At 41.8% G+C, this 24110-nt stretch overlaps 1 protein-coding gene across 6 annotated transcripts in view; it reads left to right on the top strand.

Moving 5' to 3' along the window:
• Kiaa0825 (KIAA0825 ortholog) overlaps positions 1-24110 on the top strand; it is a 433759-nt gene that overhangs the window by 147817 nt on the left and 261832 nt on the right. For 5 of the 6 annotated variants that reach the window (XR_008219664.1, XM_052743698.1, XM_052743697.1 and 2 more), the window contains one exon: positions 13960-14099. The exons of the other annotated variant lie outside the window; for it this stretch is intronic. Coding sequence is in view for 4 of the 5 variants with exons in the window: in XM_052743698.1 (XP_052599658.1) it covers positions 13960-14099 (140 nt within the window). In the remaining variant the exon portion in view is untranslated. The remainder of the gene's footprint in view (positions 1-13959; positions 14100-24110) is intronic. 6 annotated transcript variants of the gene reach the window in all.

Raw genomic sequence — 24110 nt, 5'->3', positions numbered from 1 at the left:
TCCACCAATTTCCTCCTTTCTTTCTTGTTTCTGCTTTTATGTCTCTTTTTATATCATGTACCCAGACCTGCCCCTGAAATATTGATTATCTTCAGTGTTCTGCTATGTAACTTTTAAAAAGTAATGCTATGGTCTCTGTGATCTCCTACACTTCTTCTGTACTCCATTGTATTGAAATCAACTGGAGTCTCTCCAAAGACTATAGACTCACAGATGTCAATGTCCATGAATAGTTTCCTGAAGATTATGTTTGGAGGTTACAGACACTGTCCTTTCCCAACTGATCCTCTTGTATCTGGCCTTGTCTTGCTAATGGTAAGCTCACTCAGTTGTGTAGGCAGATTCCCAGGTGGACATCTAGAGCCTCCTTTCTGCCTACATTCCCAACCTATTTCTAAGTCTCCAGAATCTTAAACCTTCAATCTACCCTCTATGAAGCCTCCTTCACTTTAGTCCAAACCACTGTCATCTCCCCCATCACTGCAGTGACAGCCTAGCCTTGCTTCTTCCTGCTGGTGCTGAGCCTGGCCTGAGCTAGGCAAGCACTCTCCCACTGAACAGTGCCCTGGACCCCAATGTGCAAGTTTTCTATAATTTATGTGTTGACATTTATTTTAATTATTTTCTAAACTGTAGCCATAATTTTTTCAAACCCAAGCCATTTTTTAATTTTATTTATTTATTTATTTATTTTTGTTTTTTGAAACAGTTTCTCTGTGTAGCTTTGTGCCTTTCCTGGAACTCATTTTGTAGCCCAGGCTGGCCTCGAACTCACAGAGATCTGCCTGGCTCTGCCTCCCGAGTGCTGGGATTAAAGGCATGTGCCACCACTGCCCGGACTTTTTTTTTTACTTTATTTTATAATTAATTTAATTTTGCATATCAGCCATGGATTCCCCTGTCCTCAATCCTCCTAGCCCCCTGCCTCCCCCCCCAATCTATCCCCCATTCCCACCTCCTCCAAGGCAAGGTCTCTCCTGGGGATTTAGCTCAGCCTGATAGATTCAGTTGAGGCAGGTCCAGTCCCCTCCTCCCTACACCAAGGCTGAGCAAAATGTCTCAGCATAGGCCCTAGGTTTCAAAAAGCTCATGCGCCGGGCGGTGGTGGCGCATGCCTTTAATCCCAGCACTCGGGAGGCAGAGCTAGGCGGATCTCTGTGAGTTCGAGGCCAGCCTGGGCTACCAAGTGAGTTCCAGGAGAGGCGCAAAGCTACACAGAGAAACCCTGTCTCGAAAAACCAAAAAAAAAAAAAAAAAGCTCATGCACCAAGGACAGGTCCTGGTCCCACTGCCTGGGGGCCTCCTAAACAGTTCAAGCTAATCAACTGTCACACTTATCCAGAGGTCCTAGTCCAGTTCCATGGGGGCTCCTCAGCTCTTGGTTCATAGTTCATGTGTTTCCACTAGTTTGGCTATTTGTCCCTGCGCTTTTTCCAATCATGGTCTCAATATCTCTTGTTCATATAATCCCTTCTCTCTCGAGCACTGATTGGACTCCTGGAGCTCCACCTGGGGCTTGGCCATGGATCTCTGCATCTGCTTCCATCAGACACTGGATGAGAGTTCTATCATGACAGTTAGGGTGTTCGGCCATCCGATACAAGCCAATTTTTCTAACTCAAACTTAATTATTTCATGCCTATGACCTAAAGTCTTTCAGTGAGTACCCTACACATGTACATGTACACGTACACACACACACACACACACACACACACACACACACACACACACACACACACACGGCATGGTCTAGAAAAGTCACATGCATATGGGTCTGTCTTTCCTACATCTCCAAACTCTGACAACCATCACAGTGTGAACTCTGCTCTTCACACATTGCCCTTCCCACTGTTTCTTGCCATACCATTCTTCCATTCCCCAACACCGCTTCATCTTTATTTAGTGAATGAACACCCGCTTACCCTCATAGCTCAGCTCAGATATGACCTTTGTAGGGAAGCCTTTCATTAACCCCAAAGGTTAGGTTTTTTTTTTTTTTTTCTGTATCTTAGTTTGACATTCCTCTATTGCATATTCTTCTGTCTCTCTGGTCTAGAAGTCAGCAAATCTATATTATTTGAATGAATGATTTAGCAGATTAGTTCCAAGTAGTGAACTATTTGAAATATGAAATATTTCTAACATTTTATATGAGTGGTAGATCTTAGGTATGGAAAGTGTGGTTTTGATGAGTTGGTTATTTCTAGTATCCTCAGGAGATACCATCTAGAGAAGAGGACAAAAATTGCCTCCTAGGAAAGGGATGGGTGCTATGATGTAAGTATATTTCGATATAAAATATTTTAAGAGTTTCCTAGCTATTGCTGGCAAGCTGCTACACAGCCCTGAGTAACAGAGCTGAGTCTGTACTCTGAGACGCCAAGTACAAGCAGAGCCAGCGGGGAGCAGCTTGGGACTGCTGTGTAGCCGTTCCAGAGAATGATGGACAAATGGCTGCATCTTTGAAAGGGTTTTCAAGGTCAAAGTCAGTATCTGTGAATCAGGCCGTTATTAAAAGAACTAAAAATGTCAGCTGAACTAGGAATTTCAGATGGATGGAAGGATGGGTGGATGGATAAACAGACAGAGAGGTATCTTAAGGCTTATTCTATTATGACTTAAAAGTATTATATGAAAAGCACCAAAATTGAGATTTGTAGCTAGAGTTTTCCTGCTTGGCCCACAGTCAGGACAAATCTCTCTCACCTGCCAGTCCCACAGCCGCTCAGACCCGACTGAGTAAACACAGAGACTTACATTGGTTACAAACTGTATGGCCGTACCAGGCTTCTTGCTAACTGTTCTTACAGCTTAAATTGATCCATTTCTATAAATCTATACCTTGCCACATGGCTCGTGGCTTACCGGCATCTTCACATGCTGTTTGTCATCGTGGCGGCTGGCAGTGTTTCTCTGACTCAGCCTTCCACTTCCCAGCTTTATTCTCCTCCTTGTCCCGCCTATACTTCCTGCCTAGCCAATGGCCAATCAGTGTTTTATTTATTGACCAATCAGAGCAACACATTTGACATACAGAACATCCCACAGTAGAGATTACACTGTAATCATACAGACAACCACAATAAATGAAAGTGTGTTCTATGCTTGTTTGGTTTTGTGATCTTGGAAAGTGAGTTAACCTATGTGAGCTTCCATTTCATTTTATGTTTTGAGGAGGAAATTGAGACATAGATATTCTATAATTTTATTGACCTACTTAGACATTCCATGCAAAACTACTGTTTATTTTCTCTTTCAAAAAAAATCTTCTTCCCTTACCTTCCAGGATATTCTCATGGGAGGCTTATGAGAATTAAATGAGCTAATGTACCTCCAAGCCAGTCCTCACATTAAATATCCACCCAGCAGTCATTCATAACAACTAGTCAGTGAAGAGCTATCGGTTTCAGTAAGTGGCAGACTTTATCAATTATCTCAACATGTTAAAAGGATCTACTCCAACGGTGATAAAGTGGAAAGAAAATTGAACTGCTTTCCCACCGACTGTCCACACTTATCAGAAGTATGATGTTAAAACAAACCTTTCTGGAACTACCAGTCATAGGGTCTCATCTGGAGGTCAGGTACTGATAATAACCACTGACGCCAGGGAGACAGTGGCTCCTGCAAGGGATGGCCAGTGACTCTGTGCTGTCAGTAAGACAGTACTCTACTGACTCAGGGCTCGATCAGGACTTTAGAGAGACTCCTCAACTCATGTTTCAACTGTTATGTGTTTTCAAAATTAAAATTAATTAACCTTGAAAGCACTTGCTAATGAATCCACTTTTTCTTGTCTTCAGCTACTTGGACCACAGGGGAAGAGATGCATACAACCAGAATTTCTCTATGTTAAACCATGTTGGATATAATGCCAGGGAGTTAAAACCCGTAGAGAAGTGCTAGAGAGCATAATTAGAACAGTTTTTGCCTAGCATGCACAAAGCTGCAAAGTAATTCCCAGCACTACATACACAGGCGTGAGGATGCACACCTGTAATTATTATTATTTTTTTTCGAGAAAGGGTTTCTCTGTGTAGCTTTTGGAGCATGTCCTGGAACTCACTTTGAAGAACAGGCTGGCCTCAAACTCACAGAGATCTGCCAGCTTCTGCCTCCCCAGTGCTATGATTAAAGGCATGTGCCACCACCGCCTGGCCTGTAATCTTTTTTTGAGAATGTAACTCTATATTAGGGGACAATGCTTGCTTGAATATCAAGGCAAGTTCTACATACATACGTACATACATACATACATACATACATACATACATACATACGCAGATGTGCATCCCCCAATTTCTACTTTCTCAATCATCTGTAATTGTAAATACTGTTATGAATTAGATATGCCTATTATAGATATATGAGGTGGTATTGTGTTCCCCAAAATATTGTGCACCCTAATAAACTTATTTGGAATCAGAGACAGCCACAATATTAAACATAGAGGATAAGCAGTGGTAGCACACGCCTTTAATCCTAGCATTCCAGAGGCAGAAATCCATCTGTTCAAGGATACAGCCAAGCATGGTGACTCACGCCTTTAATTCCAGGGAGTGGTGGTAGAAAGCAGAAAGGTATATAAGGCGTGAGGACCAGGAACTAGAAGTATTTGGCTGGTTAAGCATTTGGCTCGTTAAGCTTTCAGGCTTTCAAGCAGCAGTTCAGCTGAGATCCATTTGGATGAGAACACAGAGGTTTCCAGTCTGAGGAAACAGGATCAGCTGAGGAACTGGCAAGGTGAGGTGGCTGTGGCTTGTTCTGTTTCTCTGATCATTCAGCATTCACCCCAATACCTGCCTCTGAGTTTTTCTTTATTAATAAGACCTTCTAAGATTCATGCTACAGATAACAACTGTTTATAAATATTTTCAGTACCAACTACCTGAAATTTTTATATTTTTGTCAAAGTTGAAAGGAATATATTTTGAATTTTTAATTTCCATGACTTTTTTCTCAGGTACAAAAATTATCTTCTTGTAGAAAGATGACAAGGTGATTTTAAAAGTTTCCTTTGCTTGCCAGGCAGTGGTGGCACATGCCTTTAATCCCAGCACTCAGGAGGCAGAGGCAGGCAGATCTCTGTGAGTTCGAGGCCAGCCTGGTCTATAGAGTGAGTTCCAGGACAGCCAGGACTGTTTCACAGAGAAACCCTGTCTCGAAAAACAAACAAAAAAGTTTCCCTTGCTTCTTTTCTTGTAAAGATTCTGAAAGATAAGTTATGGAACATGCAGAGTATGTCATGATGCTAGGACTCACCTGCTCCTGCTTCCCTGCACCAGGATCCTCACCCTCAGCTTGTCTTGAGTGATGCTCTTGACTTTGTTCTCTGAATAATGCCCCTTATGCTTTCTGATATAAATTGGTCCCAGTGATACATGCCAGAAACCATCTGGTTGAAATCATTCTCTATACCTTAAGTAACTTGGCTCCAATTTGGAATATAGCCCTAAGACCAAACTCAATTTGGGGATAAAAATTTGGTATCTTCAATCAGGAGGCTTGATGGAGCCAAACATCTGTGCCAGAAAATGCAACTTATCCACCAAGTATCCATCAAACTCAATAAGGGGAAACATGAAGTGAGGCAAAGAACATGAGTTTTGAAGGCAGAGTGACCTGGATTTAAAGTAGCCACGTCTATTAACTAAATGTTTTTGGAGTACTTGTTCAATATTCTTAAAACAAGGATTGAAATATACAGTAAGTACCTCTATGCTCCTCCCAACTTGAATATTCTTAAGAAGCAGACCCTTGAACAAAGATTCAGGTGAAAATAGTTTTCTTTTTCCTAAGTAGAGGGAGAGAAGGAGATAGTGAAGTCAAGAGAGATTTGTGTCATCTTTCAAGTCAATATTGAAGGAGTGCCTCAACTTAGTAAGCCTTGGGGAGAGCTACGGGTTGTTTGTTTGTTTATTTTGTTTTATATTGTCAACACATTTTCTTTCTTAATTCATCTTTTTAATTTTTAAAAATTAAAACATAGTGATGTAATTTCTTCTTTCCATCCCTTCCTTCCTCCAGTACTTCCCATGCATGGACCCCCACCATTCCCTATAGAAGGAAGTCATTTCATTGTTACTGGTGTGTATGTGTATGTACCAAAAACATATAAATACAACCTGCTCATTCCATTCAGTGTTACTGGTATGTATATAACTTAGTGCCGACCACTTAGTACTAGATAAAAATAGGGAGCGCTTCCCTGGGAAAGACTATTTCCTCAGCTCTCCACACTCCTTTATTGCATATAGGTTTTTGTCAATGGGTGTGACCTGTGATATTTGAGGTAGGATTTTGGGATCCAATGCAAAATACACAGTTCCAATTGTTAAACCAAAAGAATGAGGATTCTGAAGCATACACCTGAACAACTCTCAGGAGTCAGTCATTACTTGAGCGTTTTTTTGGAGAAAAGATCTCATGTTTCACAAAAGGCCCCGAGCTTGTGATATGGCAGAAGGTGACCATGAATTCCTGATCCTCCCAAGTGCTGAGAGGTTACAGCTGTGGTCTCCACACTGTGTCTGCAGTGTTGGGAATTAAACATGGGTTTGTGCATGTTAGGCAAGTACTCTACCAATATACTGACTTAAATTCCCTAGCTCTTCTCTAGGACTTTCAATTCCCTGGCAGTACATCCTATCTTGTCTAGAAGTTAAGGAAATTAAGGTTGTATGCATTCCGTCCCCCTTTGATCTATCTAGCATGAGTCAAGAGGTAAAGACAAGAAAATGTAGAGTTACTGACTTCCCAAATGATCTGTTCCTTATACTATTGAGGTTTATTCCCCATGTTAAGTGCTGAGAGTCATATTGTTGAGTCTTCATGACGAAGCCTGGTCACAACTTCTAAAAAAAAAAAAAGAAAGGAAGGAAGGAGAGAGAGAGAGAGAGAGAGAGAGAGAGAGAGAGAGAGAGAGAGAGAGAGAGAGAAGAGAGAGAGAGATTTCGCAAGGCCTGGTGGCACTCTCCTTTAATCTTTTGATCCTAGCATTCAGGAGGCAGAGGCAGAGTTTGAGCCTAACCTGGATCTAGGACAGAGCAAGTTCTGGGACAGCCAGGGCTACACAGAGAAACTCTGTCTTAACCCCACTCCCACCCCCAAGAAGTTTAAATACAGACTAGCATTAAGACAACTAGAGTAGTTCCTGCTGTAGGCAGTTTTCTTTTTCAAATTTGCAAGTGATAATTATCACCATCATAATCATCACATTCTTTGACTAACTATCCTGTCTTCCTATCACTACTGTGCATTGTGTCTGCTGACTCATATCATATGCTGAGTAGAGTCACTATGACCCCCATCCTCAAAGGTTGATCTGACAGGGCCCATGAGGGAATGTCAAAAAGACAGACACACAGACGCATATACAGAAAAGCTGGGGTCAGGCAGGCCATACGCTCAATTGATATGAACTGGGAGACTAAGTGTGTTTATTTTATACATCTGAAGTGAGGAGATGAGTTTTGTATACAGTTGAATGAGGAAGTAGGTTCATGGTACAGACCTGGGTAAGGAGACAGCTTCATTGTATACAGCTGGGTAAGGAGACAGCTTCATGGTATACAGCTGGGTAAGGAGACAGCTTCATGGTATACAGCTGGATAAGGAGACAAGTTCACGGTATACAGCTGGATAAGAAGGCAGGTTCATGGTATTCAGTTGGGTAAGGAGTCATGTTCATGGTATACAGCTGGGTAAGGAGGCAGATTCACAGTATACAGGTGGATAAGGAGACAAGTTCACAGTATACAGCTGGGTAAGGAGGCAGGTTCACGGTATACAGTTGGGTAAGGAGGCAGGTTCATGGTATACAACTACACAAGGAGGCAGGTTTAGGTAGTCTCTGTAGGAGGTTTCTCTAAGGGAGTAGTCTCAGGCTGCAGTCATCGTGGAGGAGGAAGCTGTGGTTGATAGTTTCTGTACACACTGTCAGCATCTGCACTCAGATTGAGGAAGGCCTTGGCAATAATTCCCATGGGTCTGAGATATTGGGCATGGCTGTGGTCATGTCAACAACACACATTCACTCAGAACTTCATCCACTCCTCACACATTTATTCAGAACTTTGCTCAGCTCCCACACCATTTCACCAAAAAAGCTGGGCTTCCTCTCCCACAAAATCTATAGAATCGAGGCTATGGGGGTGCAAAGCAATAATTTCCCAGTAGATCACCATTAACTTTTGAAAAACACAGTCCTACTTTTACTTCTTGGTGCCTAGACCTGCACAGTGTGTTGAGCCAGCTGTCATAAAGGACAGGAGCTCACACTGCTGGGTGTATCACAAGGTGTGCATTCCATAGTTCACCATCTAGTAGCTTCTCCAAGACATGTATTTGGTAGGATAAATTCACTTATGGTCATAAAATCTGGGCAGTATGCCCACTTATATCATAACTTGAGTATGATGCAGAACTCCTGGCCTGGGTTTAAAGTAAAATTGGAAAGAAGAAAAAGTGTACTAGGATTAGGGTAAGTTCACTGACTTAAAAAACCTGTATGAGTACATATAAAAAATGGAGGAATTATAAATGAGCTACTTTATAGTCATACAGCTAGGGTAGAGCTAAAAGTTTTCATGATTATTCCATAATAATCATTTGTAATTTCCATAAACCAATAAAGATTGAACCTCATTGCTTCTGGATTTGATGAATTCTTTAGGCTAATCCACAGCCCAGAAACACAGCATTTACTGGAGTATAATTTTAGTACAACCCAACCATGAATTTATTCTGTCTTCCAGGATGAAATGTATGAGTTTTGATGGATTTGTAAATTTTTATTCTCTTCTGTATGTCATAGTAGAATTTGACATGTACACATTTGATACATACATACACACACACACACACACACACACACACACACACACACACACACACACACAAATTCTCCCTTTCTGTCGTTTTTCAGACTAATCTCGCTTTCACAGCTCTACCAGCTCAAAGGATGAGTGAACATATGCTTCTCCATATGCCCCACACAGACTCTTCAGTGCATTTATTACTCAGAGCTTGGTGACTGAAGAATGTTTGTACTGTTTTATTTTTCCTCAAAGTGATTCATTCTACTGTACATTTCAAAATCTGTGGCAAGTTGGAAGATTCTAGAACTAAGGTGTATTTCAGTGAACATCTCATCTGTTAAATGAAGGATTTTATCATTAACCAGGTACTCAGATAAAGTAAAAATGAAATGACATTCTGTTATTTTATTATGCAAGTGACGAACTGAGTTAAAAACACAAATTCTCTCCAATCAGTTTTCTACACTGCACCCATATCAGGAAACTCCCCCATTTTAAACTCAGCAGATAGAGAACCCCACCATGAAACCAGGCTCCCCCATGATCTTGCTCCTGTCATCTTCCAACTGTCTGTCAGAAAACTCACTATATATTCTAGCAGAACTTTCCTTCCGCTGTGTTGCTAACTCAAGTGTAATGTGTAGATGGGAAAGGCTAGCCAACCAAGGACACTTGTAGCAACTGCCACCAGCTGCTTTTCCTCTGTCGTGCCTTGCAGAGCTTCTTAGGAACCCAGCACAAAGGTTCAGGAAGTAGTGATGGCCTTGGTGTCTTTTAGAACCAGGTTCAAAACTTCAAAGAGCTAGCACAGTAAATGGAAAGTAACTCCGAATTCCAGACATGCTCAAAAGCCATGGCTTTGACTACTCTGACTGAGAATGAACTTTCTTCTTCTCCTCCTCCTTCTCCTCCTCCTTCTTCATTAGCCACCCATGTCAGAAATCCCCCTACTTGGCATTGCCCAAATGTCCAAGGAGTTACTCTTGCTTCCAGTTATCAAGGCTTCACAAAGGAAGCCTAAATTGGTCCAAAGTTTAAGTACAGACTGAAGAATTTTGTACATCAGGAAGTTGTGAAATGTTTCAGATGCCATGCCAAGGAAGAGATGATTTGAAATTTCTTTATTTCTATCTTTGGTACTTCTCTTTTTCTTCTCTCTTACTCTAAATGCAAAGTTCTTTTCTTTTCTCTTCGTTCTTTGCCTATCCATGTACATGCTAACAAATCAAGTCAGTCGATCAGCAACGTCTGCATTATGCAGTAGCAGAAACTTTGGGTAATATAAAACAAGTATCCTCAAGACACTTGAGTCTAGATGGAGAGATTAAATTTTAGTTTATGAAATAATAACTGCTGAAATATGTAAGCTTGTCGTAAATTATTTAATTCAGAGGCCACTCTGAAAAGAAACATTTAGTCAAGAATTTTCAGAGAAAGTGAAATTTTTGCTACAAGTTAAAGGGTGGTGTCTTAGGGTTACTGTTGCTGTAATGAAACACCACAACCAAAAGCAAGTTGAGAAAAAAGCAAAGAGTTTATTTGGCTTATGCTTCCGGTTCATCATCCAAGGAAGTTAGGACAAGAACTCAAATGGGGTAGGACCCTGGAGGTGGGAGCTGATGCAGAGGCCCTGGAGGAGTGCTGCTTACTGGCTTGATTCCCATGACTTGCTCAGCTTACTTTCTTAGAACCCAGAACCACCAGCCCAGGGTTGTGACACCACCAACAATGGGCTGGGCCCTCCCTCCCACAACAATCACTAAGAAAATGCCCTGTGATTGCCTACAGCTAGATTTTAGGCAAGCAGTTTCTCAATTGAATTCCCTTCTTTCAGATCATTCAGTGTGTATGGAATTGACTAAAACTAGCCAGGGCAGATGGGTAAGATTAAGGTAAACAGAGTCATACAAAGCTCCATGGATAAATGGTGTCTTAGTCAATGCAGGATGCTGTGACAGATACTGGGGCGAAAGTCTGACATGAGGGGACCACGGTTAGGTTCTGGTGAAGGCCTTCATTCAGGTTGCTAACAGGAAAAGTCTTGTACCCTCATGGCCAAAGTAGGGCAAGATAGTTCTCTGACCTCTTCATCTAAGAGCTCTAGTTCCATTCATGACATCTCTACTTCCTGACCCAACTTTCCCCTGCAAGGACCCCATCTTCAGATGATACCACATTGTATGTAATTAAAGTATAAACATTTGAATTTTGGAGCAACACAAACATTTAGTCCATTGTTGGCAGCAAGTCAAAGCCAATGTTGGATGGGTAAAAAGACCTCGAGGACTGAAAGGTGATATAAATCTTTTCTTGTTTCTATTACTGTGTTTAAGAAAGCACTGCCTGTAACAGCCTTAACACGCAGCAGAATTTCTTTTTTTTTCTTCATCCTTCTGTATTAAGAAATTTTCTACTCACTCCATGTGCTATCCACAGATCCCCTCCACCTTCCTTCCACTCCCCAGCCCTCTTTCCCAAGCCACCCCACATCCCCACATCCCCCAAATCAAGGTCTCCCATGGGGAGTCAACAGAGCCCAGCACACTGTGCCTAGGCAGGTCCAAGCCCCTTCCCACTGCACCAAGGCTGTGCAAGGTGTCACACCATAGGCACCGGGTTCCAGAAGCCTGCCCATAGACCAGGGACAGATCCCAAACCCCCTGCCTGGGTACTCCCCAAATAGTTCGAGTCAAACAACCATCTTCCGTGTCCAGAGGGCCTAGTCCAGTCCCATGGGGGCTCCACAGCCACCAGTTCACAGTTCATGGGCTTCCACTAGTGTGGCCGGTCATCTCTGCATGTCCTCCTATCATGATCTCAACATGCCCTGCCTGCAGTATCTCTCCTCTCTCTCATCAATTGGATTCCTGGAGCTCAGCCTGGTGCCTGGCCATGGATCTCTGTATCTGCCTCCATCATTCACTGGACAAAGACTCTATGATAACAGCTAGGTTATTTGCTAGGCTGGTCACTAGAGTAGACCAGTCCAGGCACCCTCTGGACCCTGCCAGCAGACCAAGGTGGGGTCAACCTTGTGGATTCCTGAGAGCCTCCCCAGCACTTTGCCTCTTCCTATTCCCATGATGTCCTCATCTATCATGGTATCTTCCACCCTGCCCTCCCACTCTATCCCTGTTCCAGCTTGACCCTCCCATTTCCCTATGTTCTCATCCTCCACTCCTTGCCCTCTGCCACCCCCACTACACACAGTCCACTCATGTAGATCTCGTCCACTTCTCCTTCACAGGGTCATCCATGTGTCCCTCCTAGGGTCTTTTCCTGTTAGCTAGCCTCTCTGGAGTTGTGGGTTGCAGTCTGGTCATCCCTTCTCTCCCATTTATTATCCACTTATGAGTGAGTACATACTATGTTTGTCCTTCTGAGTCTGGGTTACCTCACTCAAGATGATATTTTCTAGATCCATCCATTTGCCTGGAAATTTCATGATATCATTGTTTTTTACTGCTGAGTAGCACTCCATTGTGTATATGTGCCATATTTTCTTTATCCATTCTTCAGTTGAGGGGTATCTAGGTTGTTTCTAGGTTCTTGCTATTATGAATAATGCTGATATGAACATAGTTGAGCATGTGTCCTTGTGGTAAGATTGAGCATTCCTTGGGTATATGCCCAAGAGTGGTATAACTGGGTCTTGAGGAAGACTTATTCCCAACTTCTGAGAAACCGCCATACTGATTTCCAGAGTGGTTGTACAAGTTTGCATTCCTACCAACAGTGGAGGATTGTTTCCCTTGCTCCACATCCTCTCCAACATAAGCTGTCTTCAGTGTTTTTGATCTTAGCCATTCTGACAGGTGTAAGATGGTATCTCAGAGTTGTTTTGATTGCAGCAGAATTTCTTAATGCACAGGTTTCTGTAACCTACTCCTGCAATTTCTAATGAGAGGGAGCTCACAATTTAAGCCAGATGTGATGGTTCATACCTATAATCCCATAGTTTAGGGTTCCAAAGCAGAAAGACTGGGCTATACTGTAAGTTGAGTTCCGGGCCAGCCTAGGCTTGAGAGTGAGAAACGCAGAAGAATTTGCATGTTTGCATTTGAGCATATTCTCTCATGCTGCTGCTTCATATATGAGAACCAAGGTTTGAAAAACCAGAGATCAAGAGTCTCGATGTGCTGGTATCGAGTGCCCAACCACTTAGGGAGCCATTGCTAATGACGGTGCAGCAGACTGCTGTAATTCCCCTCTCAGGTTCCCACTTCCACAGCCACCCAAATCACACCATTCATTCCCTGTGTGACTTATTTCCACAGTCCCTGTAGCCAGCACCACAGGGTAGGTCTGTTTCTTCTGTTTGCTGTTATTGTAAGTTCGTCTCCCTTGTTATGACTTTTATACGACTCAAACTGGGGGATTTTTGAAGGAAACGTTGAATAATGCTGTGGATAATTCCTGCTTTCTGATGCCCTGCTGCTACACAGGAAATGAAAGTAGTCCTCTGGGGAAGCTGCTTTTCAGCTCAAAACTGATGACAGTTTAGAAAGCAGAAACCTGTTTGTCTTGGAATTATTTCTCTCTGATGACACTACTTAAGTAGGTCACAGGGTGAGTGGTAGCATTAATTCTGATAATTGCATGTTGATTTAAGGATTTTCTTATTAAATAATTAGATTGTGGCTGACCCTTCATAATTCCTTAAGTTTTAGCAGCAATTTCAGTACATAGCAATGTTCAAAGTATTCCAAAGCCCACTGGAACATCTTTCCCCAGTAAGAAAAGAAGCAAATAGTATGTAGTAGTCAGTTGTTACGCCTTCAGTGAATGAACAGTGGTGACATTCAAAACAACGCATAAGTGGTTTTTCTTATGAAAAAGAAAAAAAGAAGGAAGAAAAGAAAGAAAAAGAAAACTAGGTTCTATAAAATAGAGGCATGGTTATTTTGTATCAGTTTTAGGTTTGGCAGGCTACCAAGTGTTAATTTGCTTTTAGCTAGTTGAGAGTACATGTAATTCCTTCCCTGAGCAACCCTAAAGTAAGCAAGCATGAAAGCATTTTCAGAGTAATCTGGGAGGAATTGACATTTCAAGGAGTTGGCATTACATCTGGACTTGAAGGCTATTAATTTCATAGACAGATTAACTTCATTACTCTGCCTTATCTTGCATTTGAAAGGCCTCCATCAGCTAGAGAACTGAACGCCCAGGGTCAGTTGAAACTACTCTTATCCCAGCCATGCTGTAAGTGGAACCTGCTTCTGGAGACTCTGCTACACAGTGGTGGCCTCATACCAAGAATCCTGCTGAGAAGCTCAAGTGAGTATTTGCAGTTTCAAGAATGTCCTAAGCACAAGACAAAACAAACAAACAAAAACAAGCCAAACAACATCAAAAAAAAAAAAAAAAAAAAAAAAAAAAACCAAACCCAGTCATTGCCAGGGACGAATGGAACTTTTTCCTACTTGAATATTGCGTGAAGGGTGGAAACTGAACACAGGCTGGGAGTGCTGGGCAGTCACTGCAGAGGAGCTACTGACCTGCTTAACCAACCCGATTATCTTTCTAAGCAGTATCAACATCCAGGCTTTGAAATGCCTAAGACAACTGGAAGGAGGCAGTTACATTTCCAAAGCACAAACCTGAATTAGATAATAAATAAGTAGAAATTATATTGGATCAGCACTTGAAATTTTAGTCTGTCTTGAAGAGTACTTCAGCAGCTGTGGGTTACAGTCATTTCCACTTCGGACAGAGAAGTAAACATCAAGAGAATTATGGCTGAAAACTGAGAAGTAAGAAGCCATAATCCTCTTAATTAAAATGTCTTCCCTGCCAATACTGTTTAGGAAATGGCGAGGAATGCTGTGAGAATGTCCTCCCGTGTCCCACCACTCACCTATAGAGAGTTTTCACCATTTCACAGGTTGTGTGGATTCCTCTTTATGTCACACATGAATCCAAATTAGTCAGCTTCCTAATTCAAACTCATTTTTGTCTAGCTTCCATATGCAGGATCACATCCAGATCCTTCTGCCACTCAAACTAGATGAATTTTCTGACCTTTTGATTTACAACCCTCCCCCGCCCCAAGTATTCCCTTACATGTACCACAAACCTACCTAACCCTTTCCAGTTGGGGCCCAAAGCCCCATATGTGTGTTCCCTCTATACCTTGGCTCTCTGTTTTCTTATCTAGAGACCCCCAAGCCACTCTGCTTCTACCAGTATGCAGGAGCCTGGAGTGTTCCAGATGCTTGAACATTCCTCATCCTGGCTTCTTGTTTCTCTGAACTCCAGTGTTCTCTATCTGGCTTACCATGTTACTTTTATGTGTGAATGAGGAAAATGTCCATGCATACTACTAGCCTATGGGTATATAAATGAGGCCCATGGCATTCCCTTGTCCAAACTGCTCCAGTCATTTCTGGTAAGTTTTGGGTTTTCTCACTGCCACCAGGAGGATCTCGTGTGTTTTTTCCTCAGCTCCCGAGTCCTTGTTAATAGGTTTTTCTGCCCCACAAAAATTGGTTTCTCTGCCAGTGCAGTAAACCAGATCAAGCCAAATATTAAAAGCGTAAGAACAGGTTTATTGCAGCAGTTGGAACAAAGCAACTCCTGAGCAAGTTCTCCAGTCCCAGAGACGGGACTAAACTGTTTAGGTTGTAGGTGAGGGGTGATGATGTGTCCTCTGCAAGCTGGGTTTGTGTCCAAATATGGCATCAAAAGCTGAGTGCTTTAGGACTTGGGCACCTGGCAACTTCAGCAGAGGATGCTGAAATAGAGTGTGGAACTGGGATATTTGGTGCCTTTCCTTTGTTCAGACTCTCTGAGTGAGTGGGGTTTGGGGAGAGAGATAGGAATGCGGCTTTCTGGACCATACAGGGGCAGGCTGGAGGTTCCAAGTGAATATCCTGACCTTTTTGGGTATATGAGCCCCGGTTCAAATCCGGCTGCTTCCTGTTGGCATGGGATAGTCTGAGGAGGGGAGTCCAGAGTCAGTGGGCTCAGTAGGAGGTATGGGTGAAGAAACAGTTAGTTGGTTAATAACCACCCTGGAGACCTCAGAAATCTTGGAGGAAGCAGAAAAGGCAAGGTGTTAGGAGAAAAATATTCAGATTATCGCCACCAGCCCTCCAAACGGGGCTAGCCGTGGGAAGAGTGAAGACTGGCAGGAAGAACGGAACAGAGGTGTGCCCTGGGAAGAGTGAAGACTGGCAGAAAGAACGGTACAGAGGTGTGCCGTGGGAAGAGTGAAGACTGGCAGGAAGAACGGTACAGAGGTGTGCCCTGGGAAGAGTGAAGACTGGCAGGAAGAATGGAACAGAGGTGTGCCCTGGTTGTACTGGCCAAGCTCTTCAGCCAGTTTGTAGAGTGGCTCGATATGAGTTTCCACCAGGCCAGATTCCGTGATACAGTAGCAGCACTCTTTCCCCAGGAACATGCATGTGTGTCTGTAAAACAGCTAGAACAGATTCACACCTCAGTGGAATTGCAAAGGCTATGGCTTTGGGTTAAAAAGGCATGAACACTTTTCCTGTGTCTAGAGAGCGTGATTTTAGCCAGATGAAATGCACCTTTAAGTCTATAATTAGAAAACAACCAAAGGAAATTTAAAAACTTGAGCTTGTGACTGAATAGTAAGTAGTCAATGCTCTATCAGTTTATCAGAACTCCATTTATCAATGCTGAAACTCTGAACCTCTGAAATCCCAGTGGGACAATAGCACAGCAAAGGGACAGAAGTCTGAAATGTCTTCACATACCTTAAATAATTTAGTTATAGCTTTACAACTTGCATTTATACATATTAAACCATTTTCTGTGTTTTTTTAGTGGAAAGTTACACCTAAACCTGTTTATTCTTTACTATGAAGCCTATGAAAAAGGCAAACCTGTCTGTACTTTTAACAAGAGACTTAACTAATGAACTAATAAATTATGAACACGGTTATAGCCTTGGAGAGGGGGAGCTTTTAAACTGACGAAGCTATCACTAGCCTAATCATCAAACACCATCAGATCTGAGAAGGATAAATTTCACCTGAGTAAGCACAAGGGAAAACCAAACATCTTCTGAATCTATTAAAAATGACAGGGACTTACTGTCTTCCTCGACAGCTACCCCAGGTCCTTCATGGTCACTAGGGACAGAGGTCCCAGGGAAGCATCAGTCTTCAGCTGTCAGGCCCAGAAGATCTGACAGTTTTCTGTGGAGTAGGTGTAAGGGTATAGGGAGGCACAGGTGGCTGGCGCTTGTTGCCACGTGGAAAGGTCACAGTCACAACAGAACCCAGTGACACCTTTTAGAGCTTTATTAGGAGAAGGAGAGAGAGAGACAGAGACAAAGAGAAACAGAGAAAGACAGAGACAGATCGCACAGAGAGAGAGACGCAGAGAGAGACAGAGCGCACAGAGTGTGCAGAGAGAGAGTACAGAGAGAGCACGTGGGAGTGCACGTTTGGCTTTTAGGCTGGGACACAGTCACCTGCTGATGACATAATAAGGTGCCAGATGAGACTCCTGAGCAGCTGAGCTGCTGTGTATACAGAATTCTTACAGTAGGAATTTGGGGGGGGGCCAGCCTGCCTTGTCTAGGCAAAGCAGGGCAATCAACTCCCTAGTGTCCTGCTTGTCTACAGTCTGGTCAGTGTCCTGGCAGCAGTTGAGATGAGTGGCCAGCTTTGCCACATTTAAAACAAGCTCCAGGTTCTTCTGTGCCCACCATCTTCTTTGGAGGAGGTAGGGGTACCTCCAGGAGCCAGCACATCTCTATATAATGAAAATCTTTTTTATTAAACATTTTAAATGCTGTATTCTCAGATCTCAGAAGCATTTGAGGACTGTTATCTGTTAAGTAAATCTAAAGAAGACAAGTGTTGCTTGTTCCTAGCTACTTGTTTTAGGCTTAACTTTGAAAACATATATAAGAAGCTAAATTTGAACTTATCAAAGAATTTGATCATTCAAAAGGTGACTGACTATTAACTTGTATGTCTTATAAGATTAGGATTTTATAACTTGTTTGTCTTATAAGATTAGGATTTTATGGCTTTATTCCTGTTAAGTTTTGCCTTAAAAAGTAACAATTTCTGAATTGAAACACTTTTAATATCAAGATAAGACTTTTAACCCATAAACACAGTCCAAAAAGAGACTGGGGAATTTCCTTACTCTTTTATAGTATACTATTATTGAACACAACAGTTTTCTGTATGACTTAGTTTACCAAACTAGCTACTGCTTAACAATGTTAATCAAAGCAAGAAGGTTAGAAATACATTCCTAAACCAGTCTCTGTTAGCCTGACTAGACCTCAGGGAAAGAAAGACCCTTTGCCAGACTGCTTGGTCACTGTATTGCTGCATCATAAGATAGGAATACCTCAGTCTCTGGTGTTTACCTGTGGTCTTAAGTCTTATCTTTTTATTTCTCTATTTGTTAAGATCATATATTAATGAAGGCGTTATAATAAAATACCTTATAAATTTTAAAATGTCCCAGAGCCTTATAAATTTGCAATTTTAAGCATTTTAAAACTATTTCTTAAAAATATCTAATTTATTTCAACTTTATAAAACTCTAAAATTTTCTTTTAAAGAAGTTTAAGGTCTCCCAACTGTGTATTCTGGTAATATCCAACTAAAGTATCTTTTTTATTTCAAGAATGAAGACATAGAGTAAAGCCATAATTTACAGAAGGCAAAACCAAGTTTCAACAGTGTAAACAATTCAGTGTCTATAAAATCAATACCAAGTGGATTACTCTTATGTTACAAAGTCTGGCTGCCAGTAAGAAAGGTCCCTGTACATGAACACATGGAGGTGCAGCTTTAAGACCTCACTAAACCAGCATTGTTTTAAATCCTATCTTTCATAAACATTTTTTTTTTCAAGACAGGACAGGAATTATCACACAAAAATCCTTCCTAATCCCAAATATCTTGGAGACCTGTTGTTGCCTCCTTGGTAGGTCCAATCCATGTGGTCACCTTTAATCAAGATGGCAGTGAAGTCACATGAAATCCCTCTTCTCCAACCCTATCAAAGATGGCTGACAGCCATGTGGCTGCCCAAAGATGATGGTGAAGTCACATGACATTCTGCTCCCCCAACCCTTGTCAAAAGGGCAACTGCCCACATAGCTGCACTTAAGACAGTGATAAACCACGTGTTATTCCCGGGACAGCTCCAACTCAGAGCTGCAAGTTAACTTTTGCTATAGATTTTTAATCACACCTAATTCCCTTAGCTGTTTTTTTAGTAAAGTAGGACAGCATAAAACAACTTTAATATTATTTATACCCAAATGACATATGAATCTGTTATTACATCAAATTCAGTATTCTGGCCAGAAATCCCAGAGGCAAATTCTGAGCCCACACAGCTAGTTTCAGCAGTAACAGCTGAGCTATCACCAAGACACACAGAACATGGTAAACTCGCACATGCAAGACCAGTCAGAAACAAACATACACTGGCCCCATACATTTATGCTTTTAACTGAGCCTGATGCAATTATCTGTGGTTCCATGTCTGCAAGAAAACTTACAGGCACAGATCCATGCATATATACAAAATAGACAAAACTTGTCTAATAACAAAACAAACAAAACTTTTGTTGGGAAGCAGACTTTGTTGCAAATTACATAGATTTTAAACATGCCAGATGAGCAACTTACAAATCTTGACATAAAAGTTTAAAATACAATATTAAGATATAGAGCAGAGTGCAAAAAAAAAAAGCATAGAGATAAAAGATTTTTAGGAATGGGAAAGTAGAACCTTAGAGGTTAGGGACTTTGGAAGTGCAGCAGAACAAGATTAGGTATAAGATATGTAGTCATTTGTTTGCAGCAGTAACATTCAACAATTCGTAAGGATTTGGAAATTGCTTGCCAGTTTTGACCACTGATTTGTATTGAGGCCAAGCTATGGTAATAAAATCTGAGTCCATGGAGTAGGAGAGAGAGAAAGCAAGCTGTGGGACTCCCAGACTGCCGCAAGCACTCTGCAGGAACCAGACAAGTACACATGTGCCTGTGTGGATGGTAACACAAAGCAGAGGAAAGCAGCAGCTGAAGAACTGGACTCTAGAATTTAGAATCAAGTTCTTAGACAAATGATCTGTATATACTTTATTGATCAGTAGGCACTGCAAGGGAGAACAGGGGTGTTCTGGGCACACTGGCCTCTCTGACTCTGACTCCCATGTTGTAACAAAGGTATGGACAGGACATTTATGCAATTTAGGGTGGGAGAGCAGACAGAACAAGCAGGGAGAGTGCATCTGTTGTGGATGAAGCAGGCAGATAGGATCCTAGCATGGCCAGACCAAATGCCAGGAGAACCCAGTGAGCCTTTGGTACCAATGGAAAAGTTAAAAAAGAAAGCAAAGTGGGTACCTTTCCATGGGCCCTGCCAAGGTATGCCACTAAGAGAACACACCAAGCTTAACAGAGTTAGTGTAAGAGGTTGATTGGGGGACTGGAAGAGTGAGTGAAAGGCCATCTCAGAGCAGGGATGAGAGAGGCAAGCAGTCAGACAAACAGAGAGAACCGGGGAGAGACAAGAGAGACAAGAGGAAGAAGAGAGCTGAGGGTGGCCAGTGACTCAGGTGGCTCAGCTGGGGTGGGGGCTCAGGGTCAGTCCCTGGGTAAAACGGCATCTGGAGCCACTGTGGCCCTGGCTAATATCTGGGCCACTGAGTGCTGGCTACAGAGGAAGGGGCAGGAGTGAGAGCTCCGATCCCTGGACCTAAGGGAGCTCAACCAGTCCTTTTTTTTTTTTTTTTTTTTTTTTTTGGTGTATGATGTGAGACAGCCCCAATTGTGCCCAGCCTCTTGGGCTTTAATTAATCCCAGATGTAATCAAGTTGACAAATTCACAGGAGACACCGTTCCTGAGACTTCCAATAAAGTTTACTTTGACTCAGAGGGCAGAGTTAGTTACTATCTGACCAAAATTAGCCATAGAGGTTTGGAAGGACTGAGACATATAGAGAGGCACAGGAAGTAGTAGGGTGGGGCTTAGAAAGATTCTCTGCCCATTTTGGACCAAGGAAGGAGAGAAAGAGGAGGTCACTGGTCGTTTCTCTGATCATTCAGGTTTTTACTGGGTATCTGACTCCCAAGTTTTTATTGATAAAGAATAATTAGATAAATGCTTCATTTGGCATCCAGCACAGGGCACTAGATCACAAGGCAGCCGCTCACTCCTCACTGGTGGCTTTGCAGTCACCACCACAGTTGGTTTTTCTCCCTTCCCCCAGGTCCTCTGTCCTCTGGCTGCCTCCTGTTACAGGCCCCAAACACTGCCAGAGTTAGCCACCCACTGCCAGCCAGGTCTGTCATTTAGGCAAACCCCAGACCCTCACTTCCCACCACACAGGCTTCTTCCACACATCCCCCTGTGTCTGCTTTTCAGGCAGCCAGCTCCCTGTCCCCATGGGTTGCGGGCTTCCCCTGGAACCCCTCCTTGGGCCACTGCCATGCCAGGCCAGCCACCTTGACACTGCTTGAGCTTTTACTGCTGCTGCCACCACCGCACATCCTCAGCCCCCAGCTACATGAAAGCAGCTGAGCTACGCTCAGCCAGATGTTGCACCACCCATGTTCCCTGTCCAGCCATGCCGTGCAGTGACAGCTAAGGTCATCAGCAGATCTGGTGAGACATCTGGGAATTCTTAAGTGGGGAATTAGCTTTTTAAAAAAAGATTTTCCCTATGTGAAGAATGGGGAATTAGGTCTCTATGTGGTTCCACAATGGATGTTTTGGAAATGGAAAAATTAAATGAAGGGATAATCAACTTAGCTGGGATTGACATATTGTCAATTATAATCATTATCAATTTGGTAATTCATGTTTTATCCTTAAAAAAAGTAGTTTGATATCAGTGCTAAATACTAAAAATTGATAATATATAATACTTAGAAAAACCTACTAACAAAACTAAGAAAAATATTCACACACAGACAGAGAAGTTTAGAGCAGAACCTACCATGTCATTACAGTATAAAACAAAGAGGAGCAGCCGAGGTTATTAGTAAGCCAACCTTAATTTATCCACTTACATTTCTAGAACAACCACCAGAAGATAGGCACACACAAGGCTATACAAGTTAACTGGGATCCTGTAGAAATGTTAGATTTGAAGAGATTTAAGGAAGCAGTAGTTTCATATTTCGTGCATTCACCTTTTGAAGCAGATATTAAATTCATGGGCAACTCAATACAGAATTATACCACAAGACTGGAAAGATTTAGCTACAGCAAGATTTAAAGCTGGTCCTCAATTACAATGTAAAACATGGTATAGAGAGGAAACTAGGGTCATAGAACAATGAAGTAGGGCTAGAGGTATGGAAATTTCCAGAGACCAGCTCCTCAGTGATGGCCAGTATGCTGATTTGCAAAGACATTAGATTTGATGATCATACCTTCATCCTATGCCATATTGCAGCTTTGAATGCTTAGGACAGGGTTGAAGAGTCAGGAAAGAGGACAGAGTCATTTACTAATATTGTACAAGGCCCAATCACTGATCTTTTAAAAAGATTGGCTTTAGCTGTAAATAGAATGATATCAGATCCAGAAGTTAGACAAATAATAATTGATTCTTTGGGTTTTGAAAATGCTAATTCAGAATGCAGAAGGATGATTAGGCCTTTAAAAGCAAGAGCATTACCAATAGATAACTGGACAAGAAATACAGCTATGATTGGATTTCATGCTTATATGATATTTGGATAGAAGTACTTTCTAAAAATATTAAGAAAAATAGAAAGGTCATATGTTTTAATTATGGTAAACAAGGTCAGAAAGGAGTTGTAAACAAGACATTCCTAGAAGCAATGTTTTTTCCAGAGATAATCCAAAGAGAAAGTCCCAGCCTTCTGAAATATGCAGAAGTTGTGACAAAGGCCAGCATTGAACTAATGAATGCAGATCAACAAGGGTCAGAAAAGGTAATCTTTTTTTTTTTTTTTTTTTTTTTTTTTGGTTTTTTGAGACAGGGTTTCTCTGTGTAGCTTTGCGCCTCTCCTGGAACTCACTTGGTAGCCCAGGCTGGCCTCGAACTCACAGAGATCCGCCTGGCTCTGCCTCCCGAGTGCTGGGATTAAAGGCGTGCGCCACTACCGCCCGGCAGAAAAGGTAATCTTTTGCCATCAGGAATGCCTTGGGGGGCTTCTCACAGGCCCCAATATCAAATTTGGTTAAATCATTCCCTGTCATCATTGAGGAAACTCCTCCACAGAGCAATTAAGAGATATAATGCCTGTTGTTAAAAAACCATCCTGCTCTGGATGTCAGAAAAGCTTCAGTAGATAAAACAAATTTTCAGAAGAGACATAAAACAAAGCTAAAGCTAAAATTATGAATAAATGGCATTGTAATTGAAAGTTTACTAGACACAGGCATGGATGTAACAATAATTTCAGCAACATCTTGTCATTCGGATTGACCTCTTCAGGAGGTAAATATTTAGATTCTAGGGATTAGAACTTTATCTCAAGTAAAACAAAGTACAAGGTAGGTCAAGTATATAGGGCCAGAAGGACAGATAGAAAATTAAAGCAATATGTAGCTAACAAAGCAATGAATTTAAGGGGACATGATTTGTTACAGCAATGGAAAACCCACATTAACATTCCTCCAATCTCAGAAACAAACCATAAAGTAAAGTATGCTTTCTGAAAAATATTAAAAGGTATTATCAATAACAGTCACCAACCATTCAGGTTGTACAGAACCTAGACACAACAGCTGCTGATCTTTCAAAAGTTTCAAGAGCCCTACCTTTAAAATAGTTAACTGACAAAACTGTCTGAATGGAACAATGGCCTTTGACACCAGAAAAATTGCAGCCATTACAACAGCTGGTACAGGAGCAGCTAAATGGTCAACATATTGAAGAATTGACCAGTCCTTGGAATTCCACTATATTTGTCATTAAAAAGAAGCCTGGAAAAACAGAGAATGTTAACAGATTTAAGAGCCATAAATAAGGTGATTCAGTCAATAGGCTCTTGGAAATCTGGAATTCCCTTTCCTTCTTGACTATCCAAAGGATGGTCTATTATAGTGATTGATTTAAAAGACTGCTGTTTTTTAACTATACCTTTACAAGAACAGGATAGCGAAAAATTTGCCTTCACAATGCCTACTTATAATAATAATTACTAGCCTGTTAAAAGATATCAGCACAAAGTTCTTCCACAAGGAATGTTAAAGAGTCCTACCTTGTGTCAATATTTTGTACAACCATTGGAAATAATTCAAAAACAGTTTCCTCAATCTATAATTTACCATTATATAGATGATATTTTA

This window comes from Peromyscus californicus, unplaced genomic scaffold, assembly GCF_007827085.1.
Source record: "Peromyscus californicus insignis strain IS unplaced genomic scaffold, ASM782708v3 Scaffold_18__1_contigs__length_77618521, whole genome shotgun sequence".
Taxonomy (NCBI): domain Eukaryota; kingdom Metazoa; phylum Chordata; class Mammalia; order Rodentia; family Cricetidae; genus Peromyscus; species Peromyscus californicus.
The sequence above is the reverse complement of the archived record's forward strand: the minus strand, read 5'-3'. Positions and strand labels throughout refer to the sequence as shown.